The following is a 15,020-nucleotide window of genomic DNA, read 5'->3' on the forward strand; positions in this document are numbered from 1 at the left end:
GACGAAACCTGCATATTCACAGCTAGTTTACTTTTTTGGCCTAAATCTGTCCATAAAAACTAAAAAGCCATGAACATTCAGATGCCATATAGCTGAAACACTTGATGTCCTTAAGGAGTCATTTGCATATATCCCATGGTCCTCTATTTCAGGAGGTTTAAGGCATCATACAGTGAAAACTCTAGCTTGGCACTCTTTTTCTTGTAGTTTTTACCTATGGAATCCACTGATGAAACAGACACACACAAGCATTGTCTGCATATCCCACTATCAACAACCCCATAACTCAGTCAGGCTCATTCCAAAATCTATGCATTCCACTGTATGTTGAATCACAGTTATTACCACACTGCTAGCAGGCAAATGATGAAACTGCTTATCAAGGGAGTGTGGTGATAACATTACTTTATGTACCCCGTTGTAACAGAAACCTGTCTAAACACACAGAAAAGGTCCCACAGTTTTCATCATATTAACTCTCAGTTTTCATTTTGAAGCACTCCAGAAATGCAGCTGCATGTACTCTGCTTTTGAGTCTAAAACATGCACCCATAATCTATGTACAGTCATAATCTATGTACAGTCAAGAAGTAAAAACTGTAACAACCCAATCAGTGATGTATGAAAAACATACACATTTCGGAGTCCATGTGATTGTACTACAGTAAATGTGAAGTGAGAATGAAATGGACTTAGCAAAAAAAGTAACCTGGATCTAAGCAGAGACATTTATCCATAACAATCTATTTTTTTCATCTAGAAAAATATTTTAATATGTACAAAGTAATTCTTTGGAACCAAAGCAGTTAAGGAACCTGTATTACCTTTGAACCTGGGTGAAAAACATGTAGAATGCAAACTATTTCAACTTAATATACAAAATCAGATTAAATTACTGCTAAAGCACAGCCATAAAAAGGACATACTCAGAATACAGAAATATGAGAATGGCAGGCAAGCATCGGAGAAGACACCTTTACTTACCCGTCTGACACCCCTTCATTTTTGACTCTGTTCTGCAGGACACCCCCCGGTTCTGCATAAGAGGTTTGCACATGGCAGCCTTGTTCTTGCGGACAGTTGCTGGAGGTGAGGAAGAAGGTGGAGGAGATCCCGGAGACTGAGTGGCTGCTGCTGCTGTTCCTGTTGGGCTCTTTGCAGTTGGCTGTCAAACAAGATAAAGAAATCCATTAGTATCAACATAACTAAGGCGCAGATTCTGATTTCATGTTATTTATTCCATTCATTTGTTTCACCAGGTAAGTCCAGTGTCCAGGGAGTATAACCAGAAAAAGTGACTTACTCAGAGTTGCACAGTAAGAAAACAGAGGTGAAAGGACTCAAACTCAGTACAATGAACTATAGGAAGCAACTTAACAGCTCAAAGCCTTAACTCTCTGGGCTAACAGAGAACCACAGCAGTGCATCTCCAGTTTTCACACAATCTAAGTAGTTTTCAAAGCTAGTTCTACCTCACATTGCCAAATGATACTCCTACACAACAGTAATGACTAGTTGAATAAGGATGGAGTTCCTCCCTTTGTGCTTCTCCTTATCTTATATTTCAAACGCTTTTCTAACTCCGGAAGGCCTATATACATGCAGCACTGTATCAGAGCATTCTGTGGTGTAAGCCACAATCCACATCAAACAAATGCAAGTGCTCAACACAAAATGTGAGTGAAAAGCAGTATAAAATTTAAAGACCATTGCAGTGGTGCTGTGCAGTTAATTAGAAGTTGGTGTTTGTCAGATTTAAAACTGTATTAGTTTGGTAGGATGCATTTCACAACCACTACTGGGTACACACAGATATGTAACAAACAAGTCACAATTAGCACAACAAGGTAAACTAAAATTAATCCCAAGACTTTCCTTATACTAGTAAAACTCATTACAGCCAAGTGCACCTTCAGGCGTTTCTGCAGCTACCTCATACTGCGTCTCTAGGCGTCAAATAGCATTTGTTCATATTTGCATTACTAATACCAAAACCATGCTACATACAAGGTATCAGAATATTTAATCTTGAAACATAAACAGGAGCGGCCTTAGGTCAACTGGTACCCTAGGCAAAAGGGCTCCACGGTGCCCCCTACCACACCATCTGGTGCCCCCATCCTGGTCTACCTACACCAAGTAAATACTGGAAAAGTGCCCCTGCTACAGCGGTGCCCTAGGCGGCCGTCTAGTTGGCTTATGCCTAAGGCTAGCTATGAACATGCATGATGGCAAACAACCAAACTGATATTTGACCTATGTCAATGAGTATTCATTAGAACTGTAAGGTGATAACTTCATTTTTTTAAAGGCTCAAGCTACATCTTCTGGGAGTTAAAAGGTACATACTCAAAAGAGCTGTACTGGAGGAATAAGATAAACACTTTTTCCTTACCTCAGCAATCCAAATAAAAACAAAATAAATTTCAAGTATGGAGGAAATATGACAAAACCAAATTGACCATCAAAGCAGCAGCAAGATGAATTTCCTTCAGATATTCGATTTCAGTATGTTTGGGTTTAATTACTATAAGCATAGATGATCAATATTTTGTTTTGTCTTTCAGAGATGAATAATTTGATCCATGAAATCTAGCACCCAAAACCACTGCACTCACAGTCTAGTTTAGGACCCTTGTTTAGAACCTTGAAAACAGAACCAAGTGAATAACTGCTGCCATTAGGCTCAAGACCTACAAAACTGATACTTCTGACAAACAAGCATGTTACAGCAGGAGTTGTGTGCCTGAATGGACTGCATTCTGTCTGGAGTGAGAACTAGTATTTTGGAATCTGGTCCTTGTGTAAGCCTGCTTTAAAGACAGCCCATACACTAACAGGAAGTCTTTTAGAATCATGGTAGGCTTACATCAGTGTAAGTCACTTACACTGACAACAAATCTTTGGAATCTGGCCCAAAGATTTTGCCCACTTGAATCCAGGAACGGCCTGAGGTTTTTTGTCTTTTTGGAGACTAAAAGAAACTGGAATATACCCTGGATCCTTTCTGGTCCAGTGGGACATCTTGGATGGTTCTTTTTGCAAGGAAGTTTTGAATGTCCCTTTTGGACACATCCTTCTTATGGAGTTAGATGCCTGTGGGGGACAGAATTTGGCTAGAGAAGCACTGTAAATGGGATTGTACACCCTCTGGAAATTACTTCCCTGATGTACCTGTCTTGATGGGCAGCCACACAGTTACATGGACTGATATTTGACCCTGTCCTGCCTCCAGAGGTGGACAGTCAGGCAAGTCTTCAGAGGGCTGTTCTGGGCGACTCCCATGAGGAGGGCCATGGGATTCCTGATTATGTGGGCAACCTCCACCTCTAGGGCGATATTTGTTTGGGTTAATTCCATTAAACTCGGATGTTCTTGCATAAATGCTGATCATAGGATGTTTGCTGGGACCTGCAAAACCATGAGTTCTTAGCACTCTTCTAGTCCCTACCAAAGGTCAGCTGAGAAGTGCAGAACTTCATCCCAGCAGCTGCAAGTGTCTTCCTCTCTTGCTCACTCCTCAGCAGTCTCTCTTTCACATGGTCTGAGAATGCTGGACTTGTCAAAAAGGGGTGTTGGTGAAAGAAGTCGTGAATTTATCTACAAAACCACAAAGTCTTGTGCCAGGTCTACCTCCTCACAGTCATACCTGTTCCAGCTGCTCTATCTACAACATCGTGGGTCAGCCTTATGTGGAGTGATGCAATGCTTGACACTGCTACCACCTGCAATTCCACCTTGTAATGTTTTGTCTCCTGAGTGGGACCTTTTTCAGCATGTCTAGTGTCTTCTCCACTAGGTCATTCTAGAAATAAGTCACACAAGTCAGGTAATTCAGGTCCCCAGTGTTAAAAGTTCCTGAACCAAACAAATGTTTCCCCAGTTTGTTCCATGGCCTGAACATCTAGAGGAATAAGTCAAAGGTCTCTCTTCAGATGGCTCAGTCTCTTTTTTTTCTTTGTATGTTTACACTTTTATCAACCATAATTAATAAAAAATAAATAATTTCAAAAAGTACTTTTTTATGCATGATGCAAATTTTTAATATCCCATGTACTGATCATGTGCAGCTACAATAATACACATTTTATTCAAGTCTATATTCAAGCAGCCAACTTTTTGTGGTCAGACAGGGGAATTACACTTCAGTCTCAGAAACATGAAACCTCTTCTGCAACATCAACAAAATGGTTTGGAAGGTCAGGTATATATTGCAAAGGATACCACTGCTTTGGAACAGACTCTCCATCCACATACAACAAATTTCATATTCAAGCGCAAATTGGATCAATGTATGGGAAACAGATGATTTACCCCAGGACTGCCTCCTGGACTACAAATGGACAGAGGCAGTTCCTAAATGCTTTATCCCATGCACAGGTCTCCTCCAATTATCTATGGTATAATCACAGTTATTCTTATTACGGGAAATATTTAAGTATCGACCATGGGACGGGTAAAGCCAATCTCTAACTGAATGGGATAGCTTAATTTGACAACAAAAAGAGAAGGTGGCTAGACCTGGAATCGCCCATGGGGGCAGCTAGTCTAGTGCTTACTTGTGATGCTGTGTGAACCCGTGAAATACTCTCTTCTGTATATTCTCAATATTGATCCATGTTATACAGTCTTTACCTTATACATTTAAGGTACCTTTAGTTTTACTTATTAGCCATGACACACCTTCCAGTATTACTATAGAATCAACTTATCTTCTTTTAATTAAATCTGTGTTGTTGTTGTTGTTGTTGTGTCATTCGTCTTTTTCCCGGTTAGGGGTCGCCACAGCGGAACTCTGGTCCGCTAATGATTGGTAGTTGATTTTTACGTGCCGAGTTACCAGCCCTGATGCACAACCTTCAACGAAGGTACGCCCAGTCACGCACGTCTCCATGCAGAAGATGTTCTAGCTGAGAATCGAACCGGACAGCGTCTTACTGTGAGGCGACAACGCTAATGCAGCACCACCACCGCAGGTCTGTGTAGTGTTCCCATAACAGACATTTATTGCAATGCAAACTTCCCAGGCATATATCTTACACTTTCAACTCCTTCTCAATTCATTCGTCTCTTATATTACCTCTCTAACATCAGGTTTAGATTTTGATCTCCATATTTTGGGGTGGGGTTTTGTGGCTGCATTTCTAACATTTGTTAAACACAATGTCTTAATTACATAAGCACTACCAAATTATAGTAACGCCAGCAATAGTTGTTGTGAAGTAAAGTAAAAATCCTGATGCCAAAAAAAAAAATGCATAAAGTAAGTCATTAAAATTGAGAAGATGGCATAACCTGACCTGGCTAAGGCCTTTGACACCACTCCCCATGCTGACATCATACAAAAGTTAAATGATTTAGAAAGTCATTCCATATGTGTTAAGACTGACACCAAACTGGTTGAAAGACAGAACCCAGAACCCACATAGTGCAAGTTGCAGGTGCTTCATCAAAGTATGGAGTATCCCACAGGGTTTGGTGCCAAAACCTCTCCTTTTTGTTATTTACCTCTCAAATCTCCAAGCAGAGAGTCAAGACCTCTGGGCAAGCAAAGTTTGCAGACAACTGCAAACTGGAGGATATTGTTAAGTTCCCCTATGACACTCAACCCCTTCAGAATGAGCATGCTCTAGTAAACACATGGTGTATTAAACCTGGACTCAAAATAAATGGTAAAAAGTGCAGCATTATCACTTTTGGTGGATAACACTCCCCTTCAACACATCTAGACAAAACACATCCATAAAATAAAACATAGTTGAGGAACATGGTACTGGAGTTGATAGCTCCCTCTCTTTTGACCACCATGTAACAATGGTTGCCAGGAAATAATTTTTTTAACCCAGTTAATTGCTCTTATACTCAGCATTGATCAGACCAATCACTGACTACAATGCCTCGGTTCAGATGTACCTCACTAAACATATAAAACAATTAGAAAGTCCCCAAAGGTTTCCAATAAAAAAAACATCACATGCCTAAAATTCCTGATCTACCTAAATAAAGTGGAATCCCTATTCCTTTGTTCTGTGACAGACGTCTGATGGGAGATCCCTGTCTTGCTCACCACACCAAAACAAACCCAACTGTCCTGGACCTCCTGTTTCTCCACAAGTCCAATACCTCCATCAGTACAAGTACTAGGGACCTAAATCTTCTCAAACAGATCAACAAAAATGGATGGAGGGACAGGATTTTTAAACCAAGACCTTACAAACTCCTGGAATAAACTTCTCCTGAATGTTAAGCAGTGTGATTCACTACCTTCCTTTAAACATTAATGAGATGACTGAATGGGTATTCACAGCTTTACTGCAGGATTGAGAAGTACGGCTCTCCTGGAAAAAGGAGGCGCTGCTTGAGGGACAGTACTGATAAGGTGAGAATGGTCATGAGACTCAGTGACATTGGAATATCTATGGCTCTATGAGAAAAAAAGTCAGTATAAGCAAAGAAGAGGCCTAGAACAAATGCCTAAGTTGCAAGAGCAGGAGAGGAAAATAGACCAAAACATTTTTTAGCTAACTTTACATTAAAAATAACATGCACTGAACTATCCAGCTAAATACTTAAGTAAAAGGCAGAAAATACTTATTACATCACCAGAAAAAGGCAAATAATTCTCCAAAACGAACTAAAGTCGGAGGACTGTGTGACACTCTCACTGGCAAATAAGATTTGAAGAAGACCAGGAAGTATAATGTACAATGGCAGCAAGGGGAAGCTTTGGGAATGCTCTGTGGGTGGAGAGTGAATGTTTCCTGTAGTAACCAGTCCTAGAGCCTTAAAAGATCATTTGTTTTAATTTACAAGTGGTGGCTGTATGCCCTTAAGCACAGTATTGGTTTCATGAATTCTTTATTTGAGGGAGTAGTTCTGTGGCGTGAAGGTTGAAAATATGCATTTCGGGGGATGAGCCACAAGAAAGCATATGGGACTACAGTTAGACATATCTATATGAGTTATCTAGGGTAATCATTTGAAATGTCGGGACCCACTAAAAAGAGTCACAAAACACAGAGTGAATGGATGAAAGCTCAGACTTGTATAAACTAATCCAAGATGCCATTTCTCAGAATACTCCCTTTTCTTGGAGGAATGGCGATCTTGGAGTTGGTTTATATAAGTTTGTGGGGTGTGCAGCCCCCCCCCAAAAAAAAGAAGTTTTAAGGAGAGTGACTTTCGAGATGCTCTCCTCGACTGTTTCTGGTCCTTCTTTTCAGCTTTTCGGCACTCTGTATTTCAAGTGCCAACGTTTCAATAGGGAGCTGATCTATAGACTAAATAGGTTCATAGGTTCATAGATTAGTACTAAGCTAACTGCCCTTGCGAGCCATTTTAAGCCTAGCCAATTATCCCTTGTGAGATTCAACCCCTGCACCTTGCGTTTGTAAGGCAAACACCTTAGCCATTAGGCCACCCTCCCAACCCCAAATGTACAGGTTTCAAGTAGTGAAGCCATTCAACAAACTCATTTTTCAGTGGCACAAAATGCAAAAGGTCTAAAGTTTCATAAGAATTTCATTTCTGTGCTTCAAAAGTCATGGCTGACCATCTGTAGTGCTAGCAATCAAAGGAGAAGAAAATGGTAAAGACTGATCATCTGAGAGAGTTTACATTCAGCTGTCTTTACCCTCCTGTGGTGAAAGAATGAAACTGCACCCAAATAAAGGTTATTCCTATTAGAAGTATGGCTACAGAGTGGGTAGCCCACAAGAAGCACTGATGTCATGGTACACCCATTCCAAGGTTTAATATCAGAAAGCACAACAGCAGTGTGGGAAAAATACTGGAATACATACTTTCACCACACCACACAAGCTGAACACAGCCCAATATGTAGGAGAGTGATGACATAATTTTCTGCTTACTGGGTGAGGAATGATGTAAGTAAAGGCCAGACTACAGACAGTACAGTTGTGTACCTACCATAAATGTAGATGTTCGAGTGTATTCACTGTTGCAATCATTACATTTGGGTTATCCTGCTGGCAGGCTATCCGCAGTCGGCCTGAATTCCAAAGTCCTGGTCCAGCGTCGGTTGCTGTCACCTCTTCCCTGACGTCAGAGTGCCAGGGGTATAAATGATGCAGCTGATGCCATTTTCTTCAGTCTTTCTTGCCGCGCGGTGCCCAAAGCAAAAGCAGTTCGCAAGTGCCGGTCGGCAGTCTCCTGAGATTTTCAAAACTGAATTTCAGATCCGAAGACTTCTATAAAGCTAAGTACCCCATTGGGGAAACTTTTTTCTTGCTCCAGACCAATGTCAGAAAAAGTTAATAATTGTATTTCTTGTGGGAAGCAAATACCTCATAAGAATTTTCATTCTTACTGTATTCCTTGCCTAGGCCCTGACCACGACGTTGCTAGTTGTAGGTTTTGTGTTAGATTTAAACAACACACTATTAAGTGTCGGTACGATTTTGCTTTTCATTACTTTGGCCAAAGGTTTAACTATGTAATGCCGTCGGAACAACCGATGACCGGAATTCATAAAAAGCGCAAAGAGAAAGAAAAAGTACAGTTTTGTACCTACCATAAATGTAGATGTCCGAACTGGATAGCATCTGCAGTCATAACAAATGGGTTGTCCTGTCGTCAGGCAGCCCTTCGGTCGGCCGGATTCCAAAGTCTGGGTCCGGCTTCGGCTGATGTCGCACTTCACCCGACGTCATCTCTGCTGGTCTTCGGGTATAAAGGCATCAGCCGACGCCATTTTCCTCAGTGTTTCTTGCCCCAGATGCCAATTGCCCTCTTGGAAAGCTAAATTTTGGATAAATGCCAATGTTTCCAAAATAGTAGAAGGCAAACACAAAAATAAACATGTATGTACATATATACAAACAAATACACCATAAGAGACTCCCCCCCCAGCTAGCTATTAGGAGGGTAAATACCCTAGGAGTACCACAGAGGGGAAGGAGGGAGGGTAATCCTGACTGCAGATGCTATCCAGTTCGGACATCTACATTTATGGTAGGTACAAAACTGTACTATGTCCTTCATGGATGCATCTGCAGTCATAACAAATGGGTAGAATACCATAGCCAAACTAGGGGAGGAGGAATAAAAATTATGGTGTAGTCAGGATCCCTTGCAGTACAGCAGTGGCAAATAATGCTCGGGATCTAGAATATAGAGGTAAATTATAATGCTTGGCAAATGTATGCACGAAGGTCCAAGTAGCCGCCTCAATAATGTCCTTGGTTGCCACTCCTCTTAAGAAAGCTGTGGTAGTGGCTGTAGCCCTTGTAGAATGAGGTCTTATGTTCTGTGGAACTGGTTTTCCATGGTAGGAGTAACAGAATCTTATGCAATTTCCTATCCATTTGGAGATTGTCTGTTTGGAAATTGCTTTTCCTTCCCTTCCTGTTGCATAGGCTACAAAGAGCTGGTCAGTTTTTCTGTTACCTTTGGTTCTGTCCAGGTAGTAGCGTAACTGTCTATGTACATCCAAGGTATGCAGCATTCTTTCACCTCTGTTTTGTGGGTTGGGAAAGAAGGTAGGTAGGTGGATTGCCTGGTTTAAAGACACTCTGGATACCACCTTAGGCATAAATGTAGGATTAGTTCTCATGGACACCCTATCTTGATGGAAGATTAGGAAGGGTTGCACTGCCATTAAGGCCTGTAGTTCAAACCCTCCTTGCTGAAGTAATAGCCAGTAGGAAAGCAGTTTTCCATGACAGGTGTTGTAGATCTGCTGTTGCTGTTGGTTCAAACGGAGGGAGTGTCAATTTTCTAGTACAAAATTCAAGTCCCATGCTGGTAATGGTGGTTTCCTAGGAGGTTTTACATTCTTGATCCCTCTGAGGAACTGCCTGAGTAGAGGATGTGAAAAGACAGGAGGATCAAAGCTGTATTCTGATGAGATAGCTGATGCATGTATCTTGATGGAGGAATAGGACAGGCCTGTATGTAGAAGCTCTGCCAAGTACTCCAGAATGTTAGCAATATCTATGTTCAACACATCTTTTCCTCTTTCAGTACTCCAAATGACGAACCTTTTCCATTTTCCTGCATAGTTCCTGCTTGTTGAAGGTCTGCGGGCTTCAAGGATAATGTCTTTAACCCTTTGTGAAAGGTCTGGGTTAGTTACTGCTATGTGATGCTCCAGGCAGTCAGTTGCAAGGTTTTTAGGTTTGGATGTATGATGCTGTAGTTGTTCTGAGTTAACATCAGAGGCATCAGGAGTATTGTCCACATTTTCTCCCGAGACATGCTCCTCAGCAAATGATACCAGTGTTGTCTTGGCCAGTTCGAGCTATCAGAATTATCCTTGGACGTTCCTCTTTGATTTTCAGTAGTACCTTGTGCATCAAGGGAAGAGGTGGAAATGCATATGCTGTCAGGCCTTTCCAGCTGAAGGATAGAGAGTCCACCTTCCATGCAAGTGGGTGAAATGTCCTTGTGCAGAATTTTTTGAGCTGGTGATTTTGTGGGGAAGCGAATAGATCTATTTGTGGCATTCCCCATTTCTTTGTGATGGCCTTGAAGATGTCCGGGTGTAGCATCCATTCGTGAGCATCCGAGGTGGTTCTGCTTAAAATGTCTGCTAGGGTGTTCTCTTTTCCGGTACAAATATTGCCTGTAACTGGATGTTGTAGCTTAGAGCCAGATTCCAAAGGTCCAAAGTCATTCTGCATAGGGGGTATGAATGAGTGCCTCCCTGTTTGTTGATGTACCACATGACTGTGGTGTTGTCTGTCCTTATCATCAAATGGCCTTCTTTGAGGAATGGTCTGAATTTTAGAATTGCCAGTTTTACTGCCAGCATCTCTTTTTGGTTTATGTGCAGGTGCAGCTGGTCCTGAGTCCACAGTCCTTGTACGCATTTGTCCAGCATGTGTGCCCCCCATCCTAGGTCTGAGGCGTCCGTTGTGATGGATTGGCTTGCTCGGAAGTTGTGGAAGGGTAGGCCTGGGTTTGACTGGCATGCCTGAGCCCACCATAGGAACTCCTGTTTTAAGCATGGGATTAGTGGTATTTCTGTTTCTAAGCTGTGTCTGTGTCGAGACCATAAATTCTTTAGGTACCACTGTAACTTTCTCATATGCAGTCTGGCATGTGGGACCAGGATTATGCATGATGCCATGAAGCCCAAGGCCTGCAGAACTTTTCTTGCTGTTAGTTTGTTCTGCTTTGTTAATGCCAAGAAGTAAAGAGGGAGCTCTTTTTGTTTTTCTGCAGTTAGGAATGCCATTTGTTTTACTGTGTCCAATTCCACGCCCAAGAAAGTTCTTGTCTGGGATGGTATCAGCCTTGACTTTTGTAAATTGACTGTGTATCCCAGGGCTTGAAGCAAGTAAATGACCCTTTGTAAATCTGTTGTCAGCTTGCTTTTGTTGTCCGCTTGTAACAGGCAGACGTCCAGGTATGGATAAATTTGGATTCCCTGTACTCTGCAGTGAGCGATTACTGATGCCAGGCATTTTGTGAATACTCTGGGCTCAGTAGATAAGCCAAAGGGCAATGCTGAGAATTGATAATGCTCCGATCCTGCAAGAAATCTGAGGTATCTTCTGCAATTTGGTCGAATGGGGACGTGCAGGTATGCCTCCTTGAGATCTAGAGTTACCAGCCAACACTCCTTGCCCAGCATGGGAAGAAGTTGCTGTAGGGTCAGCATTTTGAATTTTGGGACAATGATGTATGTGTTTAAGATGGACAGGTCGAGAATAGGTCTCCAGTTTTTCTCTTTTCTTGGTACTAGGAAGAGTCTGGAGTAGAATCCTTTGCCCTGTTCTGTTATTGGTACTCTTTCCACAGCTCTCATCTTTGTTAATTCCGCTATCTGGTGCAGGGCTTCTATTTTTGATTTGGGGCAGGTTTGGCATTCCTCTTTTTACTGGTAAAGTGTGGAAGTGGAACCGGTAGCCTTGGTCTATGGTTTGCAAAATCCACTTGTCTTTTGTGATGTAGTGCCAATTTTTCGAGAATAAGGCTAACTTTCCACCTAATGGTGCTGCTATTTGCTCCCTGGTAGGCGGAATCAGAACCAATTCACTGTGATTGTCCTGTTGCAGTGGCAGTGGTTGTGTCTGTGCCTCGGTTATTGCCTTGACACTGTCGTCCTCTGTAGGCACCTCCTCTGGATTGATTTCTGCCCCTAGAGCGTCTGTTCCTGCCCCTTTGTGATCTTGTGGAGTCAGGAAAGGACCAATTTTGGCAGGCCAGTTCCTGCTAAACCTTGGGGGCTGAACCTGTAGGAAATCTTTAACTGTTTGTACAGATTTTGCCTTCTCTTCCATTTTCTTCATTACCTGCTGGGCAGGTTCCCCAAATAGACTGGCCTTATCCATAGGAGCATCCAATAGCTTAGCTTTAACATGATCCGGTAAGACCTGTTCTTTCAACCATGCATGCCTTCTTATCACTGTGCCAGTCATGGCTGATCTAAATGAAGCCTCCAGTGCATCATAGCCACATTTTAAGGAATGGTTACTAACCTGTTGGATGTTATTCACCATTTCTAATACATATTTCTTATCTAAAGATTCATCAGAGGACAGCTTTTTAATTAACTGATCAAGCATAAATTCTTGGTATTGGATCATGTGAAACTGACAGTTTAAAGCTCTAGCTGAGAGAGTAGCAGAGGTGTAGACTTTTTCCCCATCTCTCTAAGGACCTGGATTCCCTTTCAGAGGGAATAGGGTTTTTTGCTGTGGTCGAGGCTACTGCCTTAGGCCCCTGGGATATAGTTTTGGGGTCTGCAAGTGGGGCCTTGTATAGGTGGTGATGAGTGTCTGGCACCCTGTAAAATCTATCTGGTTTGGCAGGGGCTGGAGGTAAAGAATCAGGTGCAGTGCAGACATCATTAAATGCATCGTCCACAACAGACAGGACAGGAGGTATAGCTAAGGGCCTATGTTGTGGTAAGTGCAGAAAAGTCCTAAGCCTTTTTCTTGAATCTGAGAAATCTTGTCCCTGCCATTGGAATTGTTCTCTCATGGCATGTAAGGTTTCCCCAAAGGAGAATTCCTCTGGTGGAGAGGCAGCTGGAATGGATTCTTCAGCATCAGAATCTTCATAATTGGAAAAAGGAGCCTCTGGCTGGTCTGTAATGTCTGAGTCATCCGCAGAATCATCAGAGGACACAGGCTCGGGGGGCTCTGCTCTAGGTCTCTTTTCTGGGGGCTGAGAGGCCCTGTCTGGGTGAGATTGGGATCCCCTAATTAAGGATATTAAATCTTCTGCCAGAGTAAGCATTTGTGAACTAGAAGAGGGCCTGATTGAGGGGGGTTTAACAGGCACTGATTTAGCAGACTTGGCTGCTTTAGCCCTGGCAAAGGCCTTAATAGACATGGCTGCAGGAGGCCTAGCAGCACCACGTGCTGGGGTAGAGACATCCAAAGGGATGGTGTCTGATAAATCACTAGGAACCACAGTTGTAGGCAAAATTTCTGAGGCTGATTCAGGTAAGGTAGCAGGAGCCTCAGTAGTAGTCATGGATTCGGCTGAAGATTGACCAGTTTTCTCGGTTTCGGCCGAAACCGAGACACTAGTGGTTTGCTTAACCGTGGTTTCGGCCGAAACCGCGGACCACGAGTGTCGGTCTTTTTCTTTGCGTTTTTTAACAATTTGGGTAGTCGGAGGATCCGACGGCATAATGTACGCAAAATCTGAGCCGAAAAACTGTTCAGCAAACTCCGACCGACGCCTAAGCGTTCGTCGGTTGAAGGAAGCACAGGCCGAACAGGCTGCTACGTCGTGGTCTGGGCCTAAACAAGGCAAACAGTAAGAGTGGAAATCTTTATGAGGTATTTGTTTCCCACAAGTTAAACAGTTATTGACTTTTTCTGACATCGGCTGAGGCAAGAAAGAGTCCCCAACGGGTAGCTTTTAGAAGTCTTCGAAGTAGAATTCGGTAGTAGTAATCTCTGGATCTGACCGACCGGCACTTGCGAACAGCTTCTGCTTCGGGCGCCACGCAGCAAGAAAGACTGAGGAAAATGGCGTCGGCTGATGCCTTTATACCCGAAGACCAGCAGAGATGACGTCGGGTGAAGTGCGACATCAGCCGAAGCCGGACCCAGACTTTGGAATCCGGCCGACCGAAGGGCTGCCTGACGACAGGACAACCCATTTGTTATGACTGCAGATGCATCCATGAAGGACATCGACAGGCATCCGAGGTCCAAAACCAACGACGAAGCCTCCTCTAGGCCAGTCGCTGGTGCTCAGTGAGGCGCTTTCGCAGCACTACAGAACTTAAGTTGTTGAACATGAAGGAAAAACGGTCTATATTATAGCAGTGAACACAGTACAATCAACACAAATATATCGAAACACCAAAGGACCAAACACACAGAACAGCGATTTTTTCCCAGGGGAAAAAATTGCTGCTCCGTAAAAAAAAAAAAAAAAAATATATATATATATATATATATATATATATATATATATACACACACACACACACACACACACACATATATATATATATATATATATATATATATATATATATATACATATACATATATATATATATACATATATATATATATATATATATATATATACATATACATATATATATATATCAACTCTGAGATCGGACCACAGTGGAAGAAATGGCAAAGTCCCGAGAATGGCCCAGTGATTTTTTTCCCTTGGAAAAAAATCTCTCTTCCATGCTTTCAAGATTTCACCATTTCGAAAAGAAAGGGTAGATTAAACAGTGTTCGCTAAGTTAAGAGTTCACTGATTTAATAGGAACCCAGGAAAAACACCCTGTCTTGTCCTTGGATGCAAATAAAATAAATGACAATCCCCCTCATAAGTTTTTCTTTCTGCTGCTCCCTATCAGCGCAAAAAATACTTTTGTTCAGGATACTTACAGCAAGTCTTCTGGTTGCTCTTCAGTACAGACAACCCTCACTCTTTACCTCATAACCAGCCATCTATAAATCTACTTGGCTCTCTTAGGCTATTTTTTCCTCAAAAAGTACAGTTGTGCAAGTCCTCCTTTCCTCTAGTAGTAGACGTTCAAATTCCTCACTACCTCAGTGGCACTT

General features: G+C 42.3%; 1 protein-coding gene across 2 annotated transcripts in view; it reads right to left on the minus strand.

Annotated features, from left to right (window-relative positions):
• Positions 1–15,020, minus strand: part of ZMYM3 (zinc finger MYM-type containing 3) — a 3,891,108-nt gene that overhangs the window by 1,510,303 nt on the left and 2,365,785 nt on the right. For both annotated transcript variants that reach the window (XM_044056844.1, XM_044056843.1), the window contains exon 15: positions 985–1,165. In XM_044056844.1, the coding sequence (XP_043912779.1) occupies positions 985–1,165 (181 nt within the window). The remainder of the gene's footprint in view (positions 1–984; positions 1,166–15,020) is intronic.

This window comes from Protopterus annectens, chromosome 14.part0 (genome assembly GCF_019279795.1).
Source record: "Protopterus annectens isolate FY-2018-M chromosome 14.part0, PAN1.0, whole genome shotgun sequence".
Lineage (NCBI taxonomy): Eukaryota > Metazoa > Chordata > Ceratodontiformes > Protopteridae > Protopterus > Protopterus annectens.